The 25,309-nt window shown below is 31.9% G+C and overlaps 1 protein-coding gene and 1 non-coding gene across 2 annotated transcripts; one reads left to right on the top strand and one right to left on the bottom strand.

Annotated features, from left to right (window-relative positions):
- Nucleotides 1-2,611: 2,611 nt before the first annotated feature.
- On the bottom strand, nucleotides 2,612-8,870 carry LOC139857828 (mitochondrial import inner membrane translocase subunit TIM50). Its single transcript, XM_071846666.1, has 11 exons — nucleotides 8,761-8,870; nucleotides 7,743-8,078; nucleotides 7,035-7,123; nucleotides 5,592-5,628; nucleotides 5,354-5,415; nucleotides 5,097-5,210; nucleotides 4,476-4,580; nucleotides 4,283-4,381; nucleotides 3,807-3,963; nucleotides 3,595-3,697; nucleotides 2,612-2,892 (listed from the first exon to the last, which is right to left on the bottom strand). The coding sequence occupies exons 2-11, from the start codon at nucleotides 8,029-8,031 to the stop codon at nucleotides 2,847-2,849; spliced, it is 1,101 nt and encodes a 366-aa protein (XP_071702767.1). The 5' UTR covers nucleotides 8,032-8,078; nucleotides 8,761-8,870; the 3' UTR covers nucleotides 2,612-2,846.
- A 15,911-nt stretch (nucleotides 8,871-24,781) lies between these two features.
- Nucleotides 24,782-24,888, top strand: LOC139860692 (small nucleolar RNA R71). Its single transcript, XR_011763320.1, has one exon. It is a non-coding gene; the product is annotated as a small nucleolar RNA R71 (small nucleolar RNA).
- Nucleotides 24,889-25,309: the final 421 nt, after the last annotated feature.

Below are 25,309 nucleotides of genomic sequence, written 5' to 3'. Positions count from 1 at the left end.
TGATGTTAATATTTATACTCTATATGTATATACATATATATATACATATATATACAATATACTTTTAATAATAATTATACATAGATCTCGTATCTATATATATAGACTCATTTTAAATTATTATAATAATTTTGTATTTTGTTTTACCTATTAGTTCATATTGTATTTTATTATTTCCAATTATTATATATTCTTACATTATATATATATATATATATATATATATATATATATATATATATATATATATATATATATATATATATATATAATTACATATTTATTTACAAACAATTGTTCGTGAATCGTCGAGAGCAGTCGAAGGGTAATTGCATATATGAAAACAGTTCTAAAAGTTTTCGAGACTCAACATTATAGACTTTGCTTATCGTGTCGAAATCATATAAAGATTAAGTTTAAATTTAGTCAGAAATTTCCGGGTCATCATAGTTAATAATGGTGATGAGTTGTAGTAGGTGGATTAGGGTAGAAAATGGATTTGACCTGGAAAAAAAGAGACGTTAACGGCAACTTTTAGTTGAAAAGTACCTGGTGTATACATGTTGTACGGAGAGCATCTATGCTTTTGTGTTCATTTTTATTTAAACATGGAATTTTAATGTTTAACATCTTCATATCATTTAAACCTTTTATTTATTATGTGCAGTTAAATGGACGAATATACCCTCACATGCGTGGCACATGTGAGGGGTTAACTATTAAAATTTGACTACAGTTAGTCAGGGTACCAACCAAGCAAGTTAAACAAAGTCTAGGTATTAACTACGGAAAAAAAAAAAAAAAAAAAAGTTTAGGTGTTGTCAAGATAATATAAACAAACCCAAAACTCGAAACCCTAAATTTAGCCCGATTGAGAGTTTAGGGTTTAGTGTTTTGGGTTTAGATCCTCAAACCCAAAACCCTAAACTTGAAACTCTAAACCCTAAACTCTAAACCATTCGTGTTAAATGTTAAATCTAAACCCTAAACCCTATATCTAACTGAGTTTGTAATCCTATCAAACCAATCTACATTTATAAGTATTTATTATGATTAAATTAGAAAATGGATAAATTTGAGAGTTTTGAGGTTTAAGTTGGGTATATATGTAATTTTGATGTTTTTTTGAGTATTTATGTAACTTTGATTTTTAGTTGGAAAAATATGTACTTTTGATGTTTATGAAGGGTATATATAATATTCTCTCGTTAATCTGAGCTTTACATGTCACATGTGTTTTCCTCTTAACCCTTTATATTTTTTAACCGACTTTATAAATACCTTTTATTCCCACTTTTTCAGATCTTCATCTTTATTACCCTTCCCCTTGCTTTTTTCATTGTTTTATCTTGCACACGAAAGCATTCATCTTCTCAACGCTTGTCTTCACTACGCTTGAAGTTAGTACTCTTCATTTTCCTTCACTCGAAATTACTTTATAAATACTACCATCATTATCACCATGCTGGGCACTGCTCTCAATCATTTGTCAATTCAAATACGTATCAGAAGAAAATCTGTAAATGGTTGTGAAAATGACTATCAACAGAACCAAGTAACATATTAGCATAAAATAAATAGTGACATTGATTAGTGAAGAGTTGAAAACTGATGTGCAACAGAGGAGATTCAACAGTAAGAAACATAGATAAATGACAGTTTAAACAAGTTGCAGACGGCACATTAACATTCACTAATTAAATTGATTGCTAATTAATACAGGAACTGAATATAAATATTATCAGGAAGAGCATAAGCACATACATTATTACTATATACATTAGAGCAAATTTTGGTTATTATTAGACAACTGTGTACAATTGTCTAAACAGAACAAACACAAGCCTATAAAAAGTTAAAAATAATACCTCTAGACTAGATGATAATTACATACCATCGAAAATATGGTGTGACTACGGCTAGAAAGCAGATTGAAATTATTTGAACCAATGTAGCGGTGTTTCGCATAATACATAAAGTAGTCAACATAAGCTGGTTATTACATTACATTAACAGATTACACATATATGCAAATAGAGGGATAAAAAATAGTGTTTGCCTAGGAGATAAGACAACCTCCTTTATACCCTCGACATAATATGTACCCTATGAAGGAATACAACGCATGATCAAGAATACGCATAAGAGATATGTTTGGAACACTAGCACACAAGCAGTGGCGGAAGCACCGGGGGCGGAAAAAAAAATTAAAAACGTAGCAATTTTTTTTGGGCAAAATATGAAGGTTTTAATATTTTTTTAATATCGTAAAATCCAAAATTTTGCTAAAAAATACAAGCGATTATGACGTTTTAATATTTTTTACAGCCAAAACTTCCTCCAACAATTCCTGCAACCCTGTTAGCATGATTGAATTGCGCTTGTTAATGCGGAGAACATATTAGGATGATGAGCTCTTTGCAGCAGCCACTTAAGTTTTTTCTTGAACTGCCATCAAGTATGGTATTTCATACGACATATTTTTCATATACCAAAGTGATTTAAATTAAAACTCACAACATAAGAATTGCAAATGATAGTGAACGGTTTAGACAATGATAGTGAACGGTTTAGACAATGCAAATGATAGTGAACGGTTTTTTCTTGAACTGCCAAAATTGGCACCCCGGGTACTAATTTTTATTCCCACACACGCGAGCTAAGACACTTCAGGTCTAGCAAAAATGCCCATTACAATAAAATGTTTCTCTTCCTGTTGATATACTTGCTACATGATATGATATTATCCTAATCAGAACAATAATATCTCAACTCTACTAACAGATTCAGTTTATCTTCATCTCATACAACGAAAGCAGACCACATTATCCTTCCGTTCCACTATTTTAGCGTCGCCATAGACGGCCCTGTTGTTTCTGTTCCTGCATTCTCCTGAATCAACCCGAAATTATATCATCATCATATATATGTACACAAATACATATATGGTTTTATTATGATTATATAGACTGGACAACAAGGTATATATTTCTAACCAAAAATTAAGACTTCAAAAAAAGAAAAAAACTTGACCACATGATTAAATTATATGCACAATTCAGGTGTTGTTAAGGATACAGCTCTTGATAACCTGCCCAACTGATCACAATCCATAATTCCATATCATTAAGCCATTGACAGAAAGTTGGGTTGTTTATTAATAATACGGGTTGTATTGTGCCCATTGGTAATTTATTAATAAAAATATTACATAAGATATTTTAGGAAGAATGTAACTACTAAAAAAATGAAGTTGGTTTATTGATTGATAAACTAATTAAAGTCCATATCCAAAATATTAAATGGTATATATTTAAATGACATGTATGAAGAAAGTTTTGGGACTTATGCAAAGAGATGATATATTTTATCATCAACTATACAGGGGTAAAATATGAAAAGGCTATTTCAAAGGCTATCAACGTTTACAGGCCACTGAGCCTGAAATTTAAAAGTATATTTTTACCAAAATAATTGCGCTATTGCTTTCAATATTTATAATGCAAATTAAGAACCTAAAAGGGTAATTTAGAATTGAAATGATCAAAAAAGAAAACTGAACATCCTAAACCAGTAAAAAAGACTATAACTTACTTTTGATAATCTTTAGAACGTTCGATGAACTCTTTTGCTATGTCACGTCCCTGATATGAAGCAAGTACAGGTCGAATATCAGCAGGCCTATGACGTGCAACATCTGCAAATAAAGATGAAAACAAATTCTTTGCATCACATTTAGATATATATATATACATATAGATATACACAAACTGAAAGTAATTAATATTGAGTGTTTAATTAATTACATTCAAGGAAAGGTATAAGATCGACCAGTGCTGTGTCATCAGCTTCACATTTCCAGGGTTTTATTGGTACGCAGTTCTCTTTCTGAAGGCAACTCTCAAGAGCATTACCACTTATATACAAAACCCTTGATGGATCTCTGTTAAGCTTTGATAAGTCCTACAATAACAAAAAACAAATTTTAATGTGATATTATTTACAACTACTTTATGTGAACATTGCAACTTATCTACCTAATGATGTGATGATAATTGTTAAGTGACTACAATGTGGTAATGTGGTATATTAAGCACTCCTTTCACCTTCAAATTTTCATATTAAACTTGCATAGTTGCATATTTAAGCATCATGACATCATCATCAAAAATAAATTGATAAGAAATATATGATTGGAAATATTGTAAGATAAAAAAATATATCATTTATGATAAATATACATTGCAAGATAATATATAATACAATTTAGAGTGTTACATACTCTATAGTGTTTCCCATCTTGATATTTAGTTGCAGCTCTTGAAAGCCTAAACCTTATGCAGTGCTTTCCATCCAATCGTTCAACAACAGGATCAACATACTGCGCGCACACACACACAAGCCTGAGATTATGAAAAACACAACAAAAATAACAACAAAATAAAAGAGATAAAGGTACATATATGTAAATATACCATGGGTTGCTGATCAGAATACACTATGATTTCATAAAACTGAGCTAGATGCTCCAAAAAGTCATCAACTCCTGGTCTTTTGAATGTTCTCCAACCTCTATCACGCTGTATGCACACGATAAAAAAGGCAAATGTCATCATATAGCCCACCATACAATGTTACGTATCATTATGAGGACTCGCCTTAAAAGTCGGTCAACGCTAAAAAGTCATGTCAAAGTCAAAGTTAGGTCGGAATGTCATATTTTTAAAATTGGATTTTGTATCATATGTTTAAAATATTTATGTTTTATGATTAATATTATTATGTGTAATAATTATATACGTATGTATGATATATATATATATATATATATATATATATATATATATATATATATATATATATACATATATACATATATATATATATATATATATATATATATATATATATATATATATATATATATATATATATATATATATATATATGTTTAATTTATTTATATTTATTATATTACTAAAAGTCAATGTTGGTCAACACCCAACTAGACCCCGACTCGACCAACTCATCCCTCCAAGGTCCCGACCAACTCATCCCGATATGCAACTTATACAATAATGACACGGATCACGTACCTTCCAATCAGAATAGACTAAAGTTTCATTAAGGTCTAAAACCAATGTGAACACGTGCTGTTCTTGTGGGTGCAAATCTGGAAGAAGCATCTCTGATGAAGGTTCAGTAAAACCCTACATAAATAAAACCAATAATAAATCTAAGAAAATAAACCAAAAATAAAATAAAAAAAGAACACAAAGACAGTTACAATCTAAATTACAAAAGAGGCTAAAATGATAACAGATAAGTTTAACAGAGCATATTATATACGCACTTTAACATGTTCTTCTGTTGCTGCACGCAGATCCAAGTAAAGCTCAACTAACTTTGCGGGAACTGAAACATCAGATTAGAAGGATAAGCTAATGTGTACATGGCCTAAAAGATTACCAAAAGCTAAGAGCATAAAAATGCACAATTCATCATAGTTGAATTTAGCGTGAAAATAGAGGGAAAAAAAAAAAAAAAAGTATAACCATGAAAAATAATACTATAGAATATAAACAGAACACCTGTCATTGCAGTTGATTTTAGCATAGCTTGAAACTTCTGCATTTATGAAAAATATGTGTTAAGGACAAAATGCTTCACATTCATATTTGATGAATATATAAAGATATAAATAATTACAGAATTACATTTCTGTTTACTCCAAAACATAAACACATATGTGAACTTTATAATGAAGCGGAAATAAGTCGATATATTATCTCGGTTTTTATAATGGGTCTATACTACCATGAGATACTTCATATTGAAAATAAATAAATAAGAAAACAAAGAAATTCAACCAATACTCTTTGACTATTATAAAGTTGCATGGTTGTAAAAATACAGATTAATACCCGCCTAATCTTCTATAGAAGCAAGCGGATTAGATTTTCCAAAATCTGTCTAATTAATCGGTCAATGTTGGTCAATGGGTCAAAGTCGGGCTAGTTCCAACTGTTTAATGACCCCCTCGCGCAACTCTTCTGAATTTCAAATTGACAATTATTTTCACGCAACACTTGGTTTTAATTTGTTTATTATATGTTTATGATATTCTTCCATATTTACACCGAGAAAATTATTTTAAAGTTTTAGTTTCTTCGTCTTTATGATTTTCTTCAGTATATAAACACATATTTACTGTTTATTATTTGAATGTATAATCAATCCGGTTAAACCCCGACACATCTCTGATTTGCCCGATTAATCCCAGATAAGTGATCTTTACAAGCTTGAATTGGTATAAGGTTCAAAAATACAGCCTAATGTTCCAAACTCACATATCACTCTCTCATATAGATGTGACAGGCTGATATACTAAAGCAATAAAAAAAATAAGGTGCAGTAGCATTCAAGTGTTTATACACTCAAGCTAAACTTCTTAATCTAATAAAGCTGCATGATGATTACTACTACAAAATCAACAACAATTTATTTATAATATGTAGTCCAAGGTGCTTATCAACAACTAAAGACCAGAAAACAAGAAATAATCAGTTACATGACCTACTTTTGAAGCTATCTACTGCCATATAACAAACATTGTATCACTGAACAAAACATGTTCTACATAAATACCTGTGATGGAATGGAAGACACCCCGATCACTATTTGGGCAGAAAAGGGATTTAGGAGAAATTTATCTATTTATATTTGTTGTCCGCATTATCTATTTTAAACATCACCACTAAGCCTACTATTAAGACAATTTACAAGATTTAGTTTTTTAGTATCTATAGGATAGGATTTCAAGATCATAGGCCTACTACTCAATCAAGCCTCGTAAACTACTGTTTTCAGGCAGGCAGATTACTCGATTTCATTTTGTACATTTTACATGTTTCTTGTTTTCTGACCTTTGTTCTTATATCTAGGCTATTTTTGTTTGCATTTAACCTATTCATGAGTGTTTGTTGTGAAAAAAGCTATCATTTTGCTGTCCCACTCCAACAAGTCATACTCACATTAGAGGAAGAAATATCATCGCCTCCAGAAGCTTTTGCTGACGCCCGCAAAGCCTTAGTCTTCTCCTCAACTTCTTCTAAAGTGTATGCTGAAAAATGACAAATATATACACGAGTTTAACGCAAAATAGTGAAGATAAAAACACACTCCTACTAAATCTGTAATATTCCCATCCACCTCAACCTGTATTTGGGACAAATAATCATAACATGATGAATTTATGTCAGACATGATCAGTGGCGATTCTAGGATTAAAACTCATTGGGATCCTATACAATCTGAGTGATACATGGTTGAAATTTTTTCTAGAGAATTGCTATTTACTTCAATAAAAACCACTAATTTAAAAATATATGGGGACCTATCTATAAACTTAATGGTGTCCTATACAATTTTAGTAGTATTTTACTATAAAAACATTTTTTTATGGGGTCATTTGACCCCACTTGCTTGTACATGGAGTCGCCACTAGACATGATCTTGTTTCAAAGAAGCAAAACCTAGATCCAAGAAACTAGCAAAAAATCAGATGTGTTCATCCGTTATCTGTTCATAGGCTTTATTTCAAAGTCGTGAAAATATTTACAGATGTTGATTCTTTATTACTATATTTTGTCTTTCCATTTAACAAGAAGATGATAGCAAGGAGCATTAAACAAAATAACTATTCTTTAACATTACAATTTATGAGATTAAAGAACACATACCATAGGTCGCATATCCAGCGGTAGCAACACTTGCAGTAATTGCTGTAATTAACGTATACTTAAGAAAACTCATTGGTCTACTGGGTCCCACCACTGTGGGACCTTCCGGAGGTGGAGGTGGAGGTGGAGGTGGAGGCGGTGTTAAAGATGTAGCTTCGTCAGCAAGCATCGATGAAGAGATGATTGGTTCTTTGGGACCATTCGAAGAGACACTCGAATATGAGCGCAGATTCTTGTTGCTCTTTGAAACAATGGAGAAAATGTGTCTGGATCGAGTAACTATTGACATTGTTTTTCTGAATTGAAATCTTGAAAATTTACTGTGAACACTCCGCCCTTATCAATAACAAACCAATAATTATTAACAATTAATGAATCATATATTGCCAAATCATACAAATTGCAACACTTTAATGATAAAAAAAAAAAAAATTGTTAAGGTTTTAAAATGTCACTTCAGTATTATGTGAGTCAGAAAATATGTAACAGTATTGTGAACCATTAGCAAATTACTCAGCACATATACAATGCAACTTATTAATCACATTAATTTTCACACGTTACCGCCATTTCAAATTCACAATATGCATCAAATTATCATACGACACATATCACATTCATTAATATTACATCTTTCACAGTAGTATTTGCCTAAAACCTTAAATCAAAGTTAAACATCAAATTAATGACAATTCAGTAATTCACCAATACTCTGTCCTAAGTCACCATCAATTTCAATAAACAAACAAATCCTCACACACACACACACACACACCAGTAATATTAAGCATATAAGCTATATGGTCAGAGATCATACGAAATGACAAACAACACGATACCTTTCGATTTTCTGCTATCAAAGTATGAAAATATTATAGAATAAATGCATTGAATTAATTACGATTTTTTCTTTCATAACTAGTGTTTTCCTAAAACCCTAGATCAAAGTTAAAACTTGGATAGTAAAAGAAATGGAATGAAATAAAAGAATCATTCTTAAGTTTTGATTAGAGGATACCTGAGCCAATAAAGAAGAAGCGTTCGCCGTAAAATTGCCGTCAGTTTGCAGTGAGAACGACGCCGGCAACTGTGAGAAAAAAGAAACACAGTAGAAATGCTTTCGGAAGAGTGTGGCGTTAAAGCCCAAGCTTCTCGATTAGACCCGAATGATAAATCGGGTCATAAATTTCAAATCATGAATTCAACCCAAAAATTATTTATTAGAAAGCCCAGATTTGTAGAAGGCCCAAGTAGGACCATTTGTATCTTCATGCTTAGGAAACCTCAGTGGAATCTATAATCAATCAATCAATCAATCAATCAATCAATAACATCCTATAAACCATGTGCATGTTGCTGAAGTGTTAGTTAGTGAGTAGTTTTAGGGAATAATGCTGAAGTGTAATTTTTATATTATAACATCCTATATGTGCATGTTGCTGACGTGTTAGTCAGTAAGTAGCTCTAGGGAATAATGTTGAGGTGTAATTTTCTCATTAAATCATATGAATAATCCACTTAATTTCTAATCATGCCACACGTCCTAGTAACTTGCAGGATATTACGCACGCTCTGTACAGTTTAGGGTTTCAAGATTCAAAATCTAGAATTCTCAGTCGATTATATCAAATCGCATCTTCAGTTTGAACGAATTAGGGTTAACCAAAAATTATACGTTCATCGCTCTGCATCTCTTCAATTCCTATTCTTCTTCAACAAAATCGTTTAATCTCCCATCTTATACTATTATTGCTCAATTGATGGCCATATGTTGTTCATATAATCAACCGATTAAGATATTGAATCGAATATGAGCTGCATCATGATGAAGAATGGATAATCAAAGGATTGACATCTGTGTAGGTCAATCCTGTTGGTCGAAGGATTGAAATATGTGTTTAACAAAAAGTGATACACAAACATACAACCCGTCACGGGTATATTAGTTGATCAAATTTTCTGTATGTATAGTTACTTTCAATTAACTGTTAGATTAGAATCTAATTTTGTTTAATTAATTGTTTTTGTTGTGAACTCTTCGAATTTGTTATCTTTATTTTTTTACTTATTCTTTAAATTACCGTAGGTTAACAGAGGTTGGAGGACCAACTCCTTACAGACCAGCTGAAGATTTGGTATTTTCCGTTAAATTCATTCAAACTGGTGGAGCGTTCATTAATTATTATATGGTAAACTCAAGAGTTCTTTTATTTCTACTAATCACATTGTTCTTGATAATATAAAAATAATATTCTCCCTTTTTTTCATATGTTGATAGTACCATGGAGGACCCAATTTTGTTAGGACTGCGGGTGGCCTGTTTATTGCCATGAGCTAAGACTATGATGCCTCCTTGGATGAATTTGATAAGTTCTGTGTTAGGGCTTTGTTTTGTTGTTCAGGGGATTTAGTCGATAAAAAAGGATTTTAATATAGCAAGTGATTATAATAATAGATGGAATCAAAGTGTGTATGTATGAATGATTACTAGATGCACATTCTAAGTAGTTTTTTTTTTTATCTATTTAATATGGTTTAGACTTAAAGCTTGAACCATTATATCTTAATTAGTGCGGTGATTAGAATAATAGATGGAATCAAAGTGTGTATGTATGAATGATTACTAAATGCATATTCTAAGTAGGTTTTTGTTATATCTATTTAGTATGGTTTAGACTGAAAGTTTGAGCCATTATATCTTAATTAGTGTGTAATTAGCTTTTTGGGGACAATTTGTTTGTGTATTTTGTGACGACCCGTCCTAATCCACCTGGACGAAGTCATCAACATCTGGTCCTATTGCGAGGTACTGACTTAAATATGCCATGAATGACTCCAAGTAATATCTTTAAAATGAGCAAATGCACAGCGGAAGATTTCTTTCATACCTGAGAATAAACATGCTTAAAAGTGTCAACCAAAAGGTTGGTGTGTTCATAGGTTTATCATAACAACCATTTCAATATATTAATAGACCACAAGATTTTCGTTTATAAATATATGTACACTCGCAAGTGTATAAAAGTATTCTATAAGTTGTTGAGCGCTTCGGTAACTGATGTGTTTTCTAGGGTGTATGAAACGGTTATCAGTTTTATATTATTTACTACAGGAAATTACCTAAATTAAACTAAAACACAATAGGCAAGTATACCTATCGTATAGTAATATAGCTAGGGTAAAGTCGGGGAGGTCGATACATGGACACTTTTATTGGGTGCTTTACTAAGTTATCTAGGTAAATTAAGTAACTAAGTTAGATTTAGTAATTTTAGTAACTTCGAGGGATTTACCGTTTAACGACCAGTTTGTCTTTTTAGCTTTTCTTTTTAATTTAAACAACAAGATAATAAATTTAAACTAGATTATAGCAATGAAGTAAATAAAAATTACTGCGGCAAATAAATATTACTTTAACTAAACGAGATGAAAATACAATAAAAGAGTATTATGCTTATTTAACTTCCGTAGTTACGATGTTTGACTTTTACTTTTTTTAATTTTTTACCCTTGGTTAATTTTCTTTGCACCCATAGAATATTTAATATGTCCACCTGGAGTTGTCCAGCGCAGTCCTATAATTACAAGCATCAAATGCGAGTGTCCTCGTCATTCTATCTTGTAACCACAGTCAAATATTCTAACTAATTATTATTTAGATGGTTTGACGCGGTTGTCACGTATGTCAATAATTACACCAGTTGTCACTGAATGTAACTCACCTTAATTTTAACTAGTCTTTTAACCATTAATCCATTCACGTGTCCGTTTCAATGAATAATTTACCATATATATAAATAACCCGTCTTCCGTGTCCGGTCAACGTATGTGATTATTTATACATATAGTAAATTATAAATAGTGGTAATTTAACAAGTTGTCACTTAATTATTTTACCATACCCATTAATAGTTAAAACCTTAATATTCCTTAAGGTCGTTCTTTATCTAAATATTAATCGTTGTACAAATTAAATTAACTCATTTCCTATTTTTAGTCAAACATCATAACTACTTGGGTTAAATAAGCATAATAATAAATTAGTTACAATACATAATAAAGGGGAAATAAAACTTACACAAAAGTTCTTAGCTTCCATTAATTCAACGCGATAGAAAACTTCAAACACCCGTACAAATTTATATTACAGTACATAAACTGAAACTTGGGAATTAAAAATAGAAATAGAATATGTGTATGTGAATGTCGATGTGTGTCAGGAGAATGTGAGATTCTCTTTTTACTTTAACTCTTGACACACTTGTCTTCCAAATTGTGTGTCTTCTCTTAATATACTCCCTATGTCGATCACCTAGCACCCCACATTCCAATCTTTTTTTTTTATTTCTTTTGCATTGTTTAAAAAGAAAAGTAGCAGCCCTCTAATTCTGGCAGACAGAGACCAAACTTTCGTGTATTAATATATTTAAATTCCAAGCATGCTACTTGATTAAAATACTTCCCATATTCTTTTGGTCGATTAAGCAACCCACTTATTTTCTCAAAATCTGATTTTGCTATCTCCTTTTCCATTGTTTATTTATCAAAAGCATAAAATCTGACCCATGGTTGTAGATAATTGACTTAAATATTATCAATATCTTCAAAGTGGTCGCCCCATTTTTTAATTATATATGCAAAGTATTTATTGTACAGAATTGCTTGTACATTTAGCATGTTCTCTTGTACACTTGCTGGGTCTTGTTTAACAGCTTCAAATCCTTGTATTTCTAGCATGTTAACTTGTACTTTTTTTTTTGAGCATTAAGGTCTTGTACATCTTTGGAGTATCACTTGAACTTGAGCGTTTTCACTGTCTTTTTGATTAGTTTCCCATTTTCGAACTTCGTCTTCACTTTTATTTATTTGTACAATTACAATATAAATATAATACAAATACATATAAAAAATCTATTATTTAGGAGAGATATTGCGTTTAAATATGTGTTCATTTTGCGCAATATCAAAATCCCCACACTTGAACATTGCTTGTCCCCAAGCAATTACTGAATTAAAACTGCTCCGAAATAATAGAAAATCACACTTCACACAATTTACTCCTTTATTTTCACACTCTATTTCACACTATATACATCGATGATAATTTCTTTTTTTTTTCAGGTCACGGTACAAATTTTATACTACCTCTAGATATTAATCTAGAAGCGTTTTCCGTTAATTCAATTCATAACAACGATCAAGTTTCAAGTTAATGAAACTTAAGGGTCGTAGTTAAAGTCCTACGTGACTTAGAAAAATTTGGATCCTTAGGGAAAATAGGAACCTGATGAAAACGTTTTGTGTTTTGAAAATGCATGCTAGTTTTTACACTAGACACGTTTTCCAGATTAACCCATTACCGGTGTAAGTTTTCATAAACATTTTGTGGGTTGTGGGTTTCGTATTCTCTTTTGATTTTAAGCTAAAAACTTTCGGTTTTGTGTACCCACTTGCTATCCCTGTGTTTGGAAAGCACACATCCAGTTTACTTGTTCCGTATATTACCTTACGGCAAACTACCGTCCGGTTACAAAGGAGAGTGATGAACAAGAAACTATTAAGGCGATGTCTTTTAAGACATTGCATAAAATCATGGTCAATATCGTGTCAGATGCAATTTCTAACAACCCGTCCTAATCCATCTGGACGAAATCATTACATTTGATTACATCGCGAGGTACTTGACCTCTATATGATACATTTTACAAACATTGCATTCGTTTTTAAAAGACAAACTTTCATTTACATCGACAGTTGACGGCATGCATACCATTTCATAATATATCCAACTATAATTGACTTAGTAATAATCTTGATGAACTCGACGACTCGAATGCAACGTCTTTTGAAATATGTCATGAATGACTCCAAGTAATATCTCTAATATGAGCAAATGCACAGCGGAAGATTTTTTTCATACCTGAGAATAAACATGCTTTCAAGTGTCAACCAAAAGGTTGGTGAGTTTATTAGTTTATCATAATCGATCATTTTCATCATTTTAATAGACCACAAGATTTCATATTTCCATTTCTCATAAATATACGTCCCATGCATAGAGACAAAAATAATCATTCATATGGTGAACACCTGGTAACTGACATTAACAAGATGCATATAAGAATATCCCCTATCATTCCGGGAAATCCTTCAGACATGATAAAAACAACATCGAAGTACTAAAGCATCCGCAACCATGGATGGGGTTCGTTAGGCCCAATAGATCTATCTTTAGGATTCGCGTCAATTAGTAGATCGGTTTACTAATTCTTAGGTTACCAAGCAAAAGGGGCATATTCGGCTTCGATCATTCAACCATATTATGTAGTTTCGATTACTTGTGTCTATTTCGTAAAAACATTTATAAAAATTTCGCATGTATTCTCAGCCCAAAAACATAAAGGGTAAAAAGGCAAATGAAACTCACAATATTGTACTTTGTAGTAAAAATACATATGACGACATTGCACAACTGAACAATGCAGGGTTGGCCTCGGATTCACGAACCTATATCATTTGTATATTTATTAATATACATAATTGTATTCGAACACACATATATATATATATATATATAAATTTATTAGTTATAACATTTTTATATATTTTTGTAGTTATTTGGGATTTATTCTAAACTTCATTAAAAATATATTCTTTATTTACGTAAATCATCTCTTAACTTATATGTTATATATATTTATTTTATGTATATATTATTACAACAATTAATATCTATACTTTTAGTTATCTTGATATCTATATATATTTATATACACCTATGTTTAGTATTATATCTAAAAATCGATATTGTATAAGTATTTTAAATGTTAGCCTGTTTGATATATAGTTATATGGGACATTATTTTAGTTATAGTAAATGTAATAAGTATCTTTTATGAAAATAATATTTATTTGTTAAAAATGATAGTTTTGATAACAATAAGTTACTAATAATAATAATAATAACTTTATTAATAATGATAATACTAATAATAATAATAATAATAATAACGATATTGTTGATAATGATACTTATGTTAATGATAATAATCCTAATAATTGTAAAAGTGATACTAGTACTAATATTAATGAGAAAAATGATAACTTGTATTATATTCTGTAATAATACTAATAACCCTAATCATAATAATATTAATACATATATTAGTAACAATATCTATATTTCATAAATGATACAATTTAACAATAATCAACATTTTAATACTACTTATAGCAATAATAATAATAATAATAATAATAATAATAATAATAATAATAATAATAATAATAATAATAATAATACTTGTTCTAGTGTTAATTTTTATATTATTAACAATTAAGATACTAGTAATAATTAATATAACAATAATAATACCAATAAGTAACAATAATAATAACAACAATAATAATAATAATAATAATAATAATAATAATAATAATAATAATAATAATAATAATAATCATAATAATAATAATAATAATAATAATCATAATAATCATAATAATAATAATCATAATAACATTACTAATAATAATCATACTAATAATAATAATAATATTAACAACAATAATAATACTATTAATAATAATAGCAACAATATTAATATTAATAATAATAATAATAATAACAAAAATGAAAATGAAAGATTATACCCTTTCTGAATGCTTTTATAAAAAGATTGCCCCAGACCGGGCTCGAACCCGAGACCTCTCGCTCACCCGATCACCTTTTAAACCATCCATCCATAAGTGTTTTTCTGATTTTAACACCACGATTTAATTATATATCCTAGAACTGTTTGTCTCTCTAATCTTTCTTCCTCTCCACCATGTAAATCGATCAGACATCCTTTTAATCATAACAACGAATAGTTTGTTTGATTTTTAAGACTTAATATCCAACACATAATCGATTGATTGAGGTTAATTGGAAATAAAAATAAAAAAATGACAGAACAGAAAGAGCTGTTCGTCGATGGTAAAAAAATTAAATTGATTTTGAAATGTAAAACATTTTACTCAATTGTTACAATATGAATTGGGTTACAAATACTTCCTATAAACTTTAAAAATTATCAATTTAACTTGAATCGTAACATATACCTCGAATTCGATTGAAGAACTTTAGTTGACTTTTAAAAAATTGAAACTTTGACTCCAAAATTTGGATTCGATAAAAAGAATTGAGTTTTGAAACTTTCCAGATATGTTGAATATAAGATTCCTAACAATTCCATATTTATAGATTTTGGGATAAAGCTTGAATTCGAATTTTGGCTAAAATAATCAAGAACAGGGGTACGAGACTGTTTTTCTTATTTTCTTTAAAAGATAATCGATTACCAGACGTTGTAATTGTTATTGATAATGAAAGGGAATTTGAATGACTTCTCTCACAATATGAATCCAGTCGATTGTATGTAAAGGGGAAAAAATGAGTCGACAGGAACAAGTGTATCAGAAGAAGATGATAAAAAAAATCAAAAGCAGAAAAGGACCTTAAACAGATTCGTACCAATCTGTTACAGGCGCAATCAATCCAGCAGACAAATATAAGATTCAGATCTTGATGTCTAACTAATTCTGTATTATTATCATCCATTATTGTTATTTGAAAAATATATAATAATGAACATTTTTATAATAATAAGAATAAAATTAATAATTATATCAATTTAATATTAATTATACTAAATGTAATAAGAATATCGATATTAATAAATCTTTAAATAAAAAAGATAGTTTTTAACATTCAACATGATAATAACCAAATTTATAATTTTGTTGCTACTAATTATGACATTGTTATGATAATAATAATAATACTAGTAATTAATATATCAAATTTCATATTTATGTATTACATATAATAATAACAATAACACTGATATTAACATTAAATATTTAGTTTTAACATTCATGAAAGCAATAATAATAACTTTATTACAATATCTGTATTTTATCTTGTAGTTACATTTATTTATATGTTATTAATTATTTATTTTATATATATTTAATATTTATACATTCTAACAATATACATATAGTACTAATTATGTATAGATATCACATATATATATTCCAACTACTACATATATAATTATGTCTTTAAATATCAAATTCTATTACGTAGATAAATATGTTAATTATATATATTAAAATAAATAAACTCAAAGTATAACATTATACATTTAATACCTTGTTGTCGTTGACAATATATGTTCGGGATTATTTATCTTCAATATATATTCAAAATAACAAGTTTTAATTATTTGTAGTTATTTTCCATAATAATTAAATCACATAGTAGTTCATTAATATATTTAATTCAATATATAATTATTTATATCTACATTTCTGTTTAAAATTAAAGGTTCGTGAATCATCGGGATTGGTCAAAGGTCAAATGATCTCATGAATATAATTCAAAATTTTAAGACTAAACTTTTCAGACTTTGCTTATCATATCGTAACCATATAAAGATTAAGTTTAAATTTGATCAGAAATTTCCGGGTCGTCACACAATTACTATCCTTTGTAGGAGAAATAGTAAAGATCACCCTAGAAGTTTTTGGTCTGGCACAAGGTCCTATCTTCGACCATGCTATGCAACCACCGTTCTTACGGTTGACACCCGATTTGGTTCAGGTGACCTTGTGAATTCCGACGAATTCCTAGGATTTTACGTTCAACAGTAATGAACGTACTGAAAATAATTTCTTTGAAAACAAATCGGTTTTTATTTTTCAAAACATTTTCTCGATCAATTTCGAGTATAGATATCATCGAATTCCATGAGTTTGTAATTCTCAATCTTTAATGTCAATCTCAAGGATTGAGTAATATCATGCTTAAATGCTGATTTTTAATCTTTAAGGAGATTATCCTTTCTGGGGATCTGGCTCATCAGTCTTATCCAGCTGATTTACAAGGCATCCTCCCCATTTTACGAGACAGATCCTCTCATGGATAGGATAAGTCTGACCACTTGGCAACCCTGTTTGATGCCGAGGTCCGTAGATTTCCAGCTGATTTTCGAGAAAACTTTACAGGTTTTTCGTAGACTCTACAGCCGGTCTGGACGACAACTTCTTGACCTAAATCAAGAAGCGCGTTTCTTTTTCGGAAGACTTTACTTCCTCTAAGGATGGAATTGAGTCATCCTGAAGACCTCTAGTATTAAAAGATTAATGTTTTTCTTAAGGAAAATAAGATTTTATGAACACATTTTGATCTTTTAAAAACATTTTGTACGAAGGGTCAGTTGGGTGCAACACTATCCCTTATAGTGTAGATCGCCCTTTTAGTTCTCCAATTGGCCCATGTCTCGGTTTCAATCACTGTTCTTTATGGATTACAACAAAAGTACCTGCAAAACTTCGCACAAACATGTGATATGCAGTTTTAAACAAATAGATTGGTTAATCTCCCCACACTTGGCTTTTTCTTTGCCTTTTTATTCTCCTCTATTCTATTAAATAAATTCAACATTTGTGTTGTTTCTCAATTTATGTCCATTTTAGGTGACGATAGTTTCAGTAAATTTTACTTAATTTTACCGTTCATAAATATATATAAACATGATTTGAATTTATTTAGCTAGAAATTTTTAAATTTTTCACACATTTTAAAGAATAATCCAAGTGTATAAACCGAGAGAATTATAACCCCTCCCCACACTTGAGATTATGCAATGCCCTCATTTGCAATGAAATCAGACAAAAATTAGAATTCACGAGCGTAAATAGTATAGAAAGGGAGTTAAAACCTCTTAGAGCTAGAAAGCCCTAAATTGCGCTGTTTGGAGTTGAATTGTTCTTTATTACCAATATCTTCTCTTGTTCACATGTTTCGTCAAAAATTAGTTACTTTTGCTGAACTTACTGCCAGTCTTTGAAATTTCGACTTTTACCCTGTTTTGCACACAAAATAATACAAGAAACAATATATACAATCTTTTTGAAGTTTGGCTTTATTTTCCCACATCAAAAATATGAAATCCTAATGTTTTGTATCTATTCCTACGCTATTGCGTGAGGTACAATTTTTTTTAATACTTTAAATTAATAAGGATAAAATAACGATAACAAAATTCTCGCCCCACCCTTGGGTAAAGTAATTTCAGTATAAACACTTAATCTTAACTCACGACCAATTTATAGCAATCGTCATTTTAAATTTATTAATTAAAAGTAAATTTTTATCCCACTTAAGTCAAATTATCTTTAATAATAATAACAAAATTTTCCGTTCTAGCGTGATTTTAGCAGGAACTTAAATTCACTCATGAATATTTTGAAATCGTTATATTAAGTATTTGACTTAAGACATTTATATCTTCTCAATAAACGATATTCCCTAATTCAAAATTCAAAATTTTGTTTGATAGCAGTAATTTCAGTTTTGGGTACCTAATTTTACCGATTACCAATCTAAACACTTAAATTAGAAGGTTTATCGCTTGAAAGCCGAAGATTAAATGCATTTAAACCATCAAACAAACTAAAAATACAAATACATTATTTTTTACAAACAATCATACATGTTTATCACACAATAGCACACTAAAATAAATCACACAACAAACTATTACACTCGCACACTTGCACACTCGCAGACTCGCACACTTGTGAGAATGTCAGAATCTCACAGAATTATCATCTTGAAAATGACCTGAGCAAATTGCTTCGAAAGCGAGTCGACCAAGTTGATTTTCCATAGCTTCATATGCGTACCCTCTCGGGTTTAGTAATTTTTCTTGGAAACACTTGACTGGCCCTTCTCGACATAAAGTTACAAACTCGTAATTAGAATGCATTTGATTCTTCGGGCATTCTCCTTCGTGGGACCACTTTCCGCACTTGTAACATTTCTCGATTTGTTTTGCCCTTCGTTTTGCAGCAGATTTAGATGTACCTTGTGGGAAATTAACTATGTTATGTTCTGCCCTTTTCTCTTTTCTAATAGCAGTCATTTTCTCCCTGATCTCCAACACCATATCAATTGGTAAGGTGTAGATCAGTGCGTATATGAGAAGAGAATGGTTTTGATCGACCTAAGTGCGCGACTTATGCATCTGAAAACAAATAGAAGCAAAAATAAAACACACGAAAGAAAAATAAAAATTTAGAATGGGGGGAGAAGACTAGTTCTTTAGGGTCTGCTAGGGAAAGACCAATCGGATTCCATTCTTGAAAAACTAAACAAGAACAGAATATCAAACACGAGATCTTTCTCTCTTGGAACATTCGACTCTCCCCACACTTAGTTAGCTGTGATGTCAAACTTATGATTAAGATCATTATCAATCTCTCGTGGTCCATCAAAATAGTGTTTTAGCCTGTGTCCATTTACTTTGAATGGTTTATCATTTGAGTCCACTAATTCGACCATTCCATAAGGTAAAACTCTTGTAATTATGAACGGTCCTGACCATCTAGATTTTAACTTTCCAGGAAATAGTTTAAATCTAGAATTGAATAGAAGGACACGGTCTCCTTCATGAAACACTTTTTTGTTTAAACGTTTATCGTGCCATTTCTTTGTTTTTTCTTTGTAGATGAGTGAGTTTTCATATGCATCATGCCTTAACTCATCTAATTCGTTCAACTGGTTTAAACGTAATCGTCCTGCTTCATGCAAATCAAGATTGCATGTCTTAAGAGCCCAAAATGCTTTATGCTCAATCTCAACCGGGAGATGACATGCTTTTCCGTAAATGAGTCGAAAAGGTGTGGTTCCAATTGGAGTTTTATAGGCCGTTCGAAAGGCCCAAAGAGCATCCTCTAATTTCATGGACCACTCCTTTGGATTTGCACCTACAGTTTTCTCCAGAATACGTTTTAATGCTCGATTAGTGTTCTCAACTTGTCCACTTGTTTGTGGATGATAAGCTGTCGATATCTTATGAGTTACCCCATATCTTTTAAGAACTTTCTCAAGTTGAGCGTTGCAAAAATGTGTACCCCGATCACTTATCAAAGCTTTCGGTGTTCCGAACCGTGCAAAAAGACGTTTCAAAAAGTTGACTACAACTCGTGCATCATTTGTTGGGAGAGCTTGCGCTTCCGCCCATTTAGACACATAATCAATAGCAACGAGTATGTAGAGATTATTATGAGATTTTGGAAAAGGGCCCATGAAGTCAATGCCCCAAATGTCAAAAACTTTGCAAACTTGAATGACATTTTGTAGCATCTCATCGCGTTGACTTATTCTCCCGACCCTTTGACATGCATCACAGGATTTACAGAGAAGATGGGCATCCTTGAAAATAGAAGGCCAATAGAATCCAGCCTCGTAGACCTTTCTTCCCGTGAGTTGAGATCCGTAATGCCCTCCTGTAGGTCCTGTGTGACAATGGAGTAAGATTTGTCTAGCTTCATTTCCGAATACGCATCGGGGGATTATTCCATCGGGACAACTTTTAAACAAATGTGGATCTTCTCAAAAATAGTGTTTTATATCACTAAAGAATTTCTTTCATTTTTGGTACGACATACCCTTTTCAAGAAATCCACATGCCAAATAGTTTGCGATTGGTGCGAACCATGGTGGTTCATCACTCTCGATCTTCATGTGATGTTCATCAGGAAAGTCATCTTGTATCGCGGATTCATCAAGAGTTTCTAGCTCAGGGTTCTCAAGGCGTGAAAGATGATCGGCGGCAAGATTTTCTGCTCCCTTTTTATCTCGGATTTTGATGTCAAACTCTTGCAGGAGCAAGATCTAACGAATTAAACGTGGTTTAGCATCTTGTTTTGAAAACAAGTACTTAAGAGCAGAATGGTCGGTATAGACAACCGTTTTTACTAGAACAAGATATGAACAGAATTTATCAAAAGCAAAGACTATAGCAAGGAGTTCCTTTTCAGTGGTTGTGTAGTTCGTTTGGCCTCCTTGTAAAGTCTTAATAGCATAGTAAATGGGTTTAAATCGCTTTTCTAACCTTTGACCTAGAACGGCTCCTATTGCAAAATCACTTGCATCACACATGAGCTCAAATGGAAGGGCCCAGTTTGGAGATATCATGAATGGCGCATTGGTGAGCTTTTCTTTAAGAATGTTGAAAGATTTAATACATTCGTCCGAGAAGACGAATGGAGCATCCTTTTCAAGGAGTTTGTTCATTGGAGTGGCAATTTTAGAAAAATCTTTAATGAATCGTCGGTAAAAACCGACATGACCTAGAAAACTCCTAACTCCTTTGACATTGGTAGGATGTGGAAGTTTAGCAATTACATCAACTTTTGCTTTATCCACTTCAATTCCTTCACTTGAGATTTTATGACCTAGAACGATGCCTTCTTTAACCATGAAATGGCATTTCTCCAAGTTAAGCACTAGATTTGATTTCTCGCATCTAATAAGCATTCGTTCAAGATTTGAAAGACACGACTCAAAAGAGTCACCGAAGATTGAAAAGTCATCCATGAAAACTTCCATGCATTCTTCTATCATATCATGGAAAATTGCCATCATGCACCTTTGAAAGGTTGCAGGGGCATTGCAAAGTCCGAATGGCATGCGTTTGTACGCAAAAGTGCCATATGGGCATGTGAAGGTGGTTTTCTCTTAGTCTTTGGGTGCGATTGGGATTTGAAAATACCCTGAAAAACCATCAAAGAAACAATAGTAACTATTTCCTGCTAACCTTTCCAACATTTGATCGATGAAAGGTAATGAAAAATGATCTTTTCTGGTGGCGTCATTTAATTTTCTATAATCAATGCAAACACGCCATCCAGTTACAGTCCGAGTAGGAATAAGCTCATCTTTTTCATTTGTGATCACGGTAATGCCACATTTCTTAGGTACACATTGCACCGGGCGTACCCATGGACTATCAGAGATGGGATAAATTAAACCTGCATCAAGTAGTTTAATTATCTCTTTCTTCACCACATCTTGCATGTTAGGGTTTAGTCTTCGTTGACGTTGCACACAAGGTTTGAAATCATCTTCCATGAGAATTTTGTGTGTACAATATGAAGGACTTATACCCTTGATATCTTGGATCTTCCATGCAATAGCTAGTTTGTGGTCTTTTAACACGGAAATCAATTGAGATTTTTCGTTTTCAGAAAGGGAGGATGAGATGATTACAGGTAATTGAGATTCACCATGCAAATATGCGTATTCCAAATGGTTTGGGAGTGGCTTTAATTCTAATGTTGGTGGTTCTTCAATCGATGATTTGTACCTGTATCTGTCTTCCTCTTTTAGAACTTGAAGTTCTTCTGTTGTCGGTTCGTATTCATTAGCCATGAGTGTAGCTAATAATTCAGCTTCATCAATTGATTCCGTTCCTTCTCCTAAAGAACATTCACCCGTTCCTTGTAATTCTGGAAATTCTTGTAACAATTCTTGATGTTCATCTATAGTTTGCATATAATAGCACGCGTCATCTGCAGATTGAGGTTGTTGCATGGCCTTATCAACAGAAAAAGTCACACTCTCATCATCTATACTTAGGGTCAATTTCTTACCAAACACGTCTATTATTGCTCTAGCCTTGTTTAAGAATGGTCTTCCTAAGATAAGAGGAACTCGAGAATCTTCTTCCATATCCAGAATCACAAAATCTGCTGGGAATACTAAAGTACCAACTTTAACTAGCATATTTTCCATTATCCCTCTAGGATATTTGATTGATCGATCAGCTAGTTGTATGCTCATTCATGTTGGTTTTAACTCTTCAAGGCCTAGTTTAACGTATAATGAATAAGGCATTAAGTTAATACTAGCATCTAAGTCTGCTAATGCTCTTATTGAATCAAGACTACCCATTAAACATGGAATTGTGAAACTTCCAGGGTCGGAGAGTTTTTTGGGTATCTTGTTCAATAATACTGCCGAACATGCATCATTCATTGTGACAGCTGAAAGTTCTTCCATTTTCTTTCTGTTTGTGATCAGGTCTTTCAAAAACTTCGCATATCTTGGCATTCCTGAAATTACATCGATAAAAGGAAGATTGACATTTATTTGTTTGAACATGTCAAGAAACTTTGACTGTTCGGCTTCGAGTCTTTCTTTTCTTTGTTTGCTCGGGTAAGGAAGCGATGATTGATATGGTTTAACGTATGGTTTAGGTCGTACTGAACCTTCTGAGACTTCAGCTTGTTGTTCATTGGCTTTCTCAATTACTGGTTCAGTCGCCTTCTCTGGTTCTGGTTGTGGTGATGGAACAGGATAATCAGAAATGACTGGTATAACAGGTGGCGTAAGCGTCAAACCACTTCGGGTGGTAATTGCTTTGGCTGCCTCATTTCGAGGGTTGGTATTTGTGTCGCTCGGTAAACTCCCCGGCTTTCTTTCACCAATTAACCTTGCTAGGTTACTTACTTCTTGTTCTAAGTTTTAGATAGAAGCTTGTTGGTGTCTGAATGATTGTGAGTTTTGTTCATTAGTTTGTTTTTGAGATGCAACAAACTGTGCTTGGGATTCCATGAGCTTTGTCATCATTTCCTCCAGGTTTGGCTTTTTCTAGTCGGTTTGTGGTGGCTTATTAAGAAAACCGGGTCTTTGCTGATTGCTAGGACCTTGTTGGTTATACGAGTTATTGTTGGGCCCATTTAGATTGTAAGGGGTGTTGTAAGGTCGGTTGAAATTATTCCTTGGCGGTTGATAATTATTTCACGACCTTTAGTTCATGTAGGAAACATTCTCACGTTGTTCCATTGTTTGCTCAACACCGAAACAATCTTTCGTCAAATGTGGTCCTCCACACTGCTCAAAACTAATTCGTATTGAGTGATTATCTTTAGTCATCTTTTCCATTCGTCTCTCGAAAGCATCTATCTTTACGGAAATGGAATCAAAGTCATGGCTAGAATCGGCTCTAGCAGCTTTAGATGATCGAAGGATATCTTTTTCCTGGTGCCACTCATGTGAGTGGGAGGCAGTGTTATCAATAATTTTGTGAGCTTCAGTTGCGGTTTTCTTCATAATGGAACCACCAGCTGCTGTGTCGATGTCTTTTCTTGTAGCAACGTCGCATCCTTGGTAGAATATTTGCACTATTTGATAAGTGTCTAAACCATGCTGAGGACATCCTCTCAACAACTTTCCGAATCTTGTCCACGCCTCATATAATGTTTCGTTTGGCTTTTGTATGAACGTAACAATTTCTCCTTGAAGTCTCACGGCTTTAGATGCCGAAAAGAATTGTTTAAGAAATTTCTCAACTAAAACATCCCATGTGTCAATCGCTCCTTCAGGTAACAATTCTAACCAATCTTTGGCTTCTCCCTTTAAAGTTCAAGGAAACAACATGAGATAGATCTGTTCATCCTCAACTTCTCTGATTTTAAATAGAGTACAAATCCTATTAAAGGTTCAAAGATGTTCGTTTGGATCTTCTTTTGGCGTACCACTAAATTGGCATTGATTAGTTACCATGTGTAGGATTTGTCCTTTGATTTCATAATCTGGTGCATTAATATCTTGTTGAGTAATGGCATGACCTTGGCCAGTGCGTGTAGCTCTCATTCGATCTTCCATACTTAGAGGTTCCTGATTTTCCATGATTGAAATTGTTGAATCTGAATCACTAGAGGATTCT

This window comes from Rutidosis leptorrhynchoides, chromosome 7 (genome assembly GCF_046630445.1).
Source record: "Rutidosis leptorrhynchoides isolate AG116_Rl617_1_P2 chromosome 7, CSIRO_AGI_Rlap_v1, whole genome shotgun sequence".
NCBI classification, from domain to species: Eukaryota; Viridiplantae; Streptophyta; class Magnoliopsida; order Asterales; family Asteraceae; genus Rutidosis; species Rutidosis leptorrhynchoides.
This window is presented reverse-complemented; position numbering and strand designations above follow the sequence as displayed.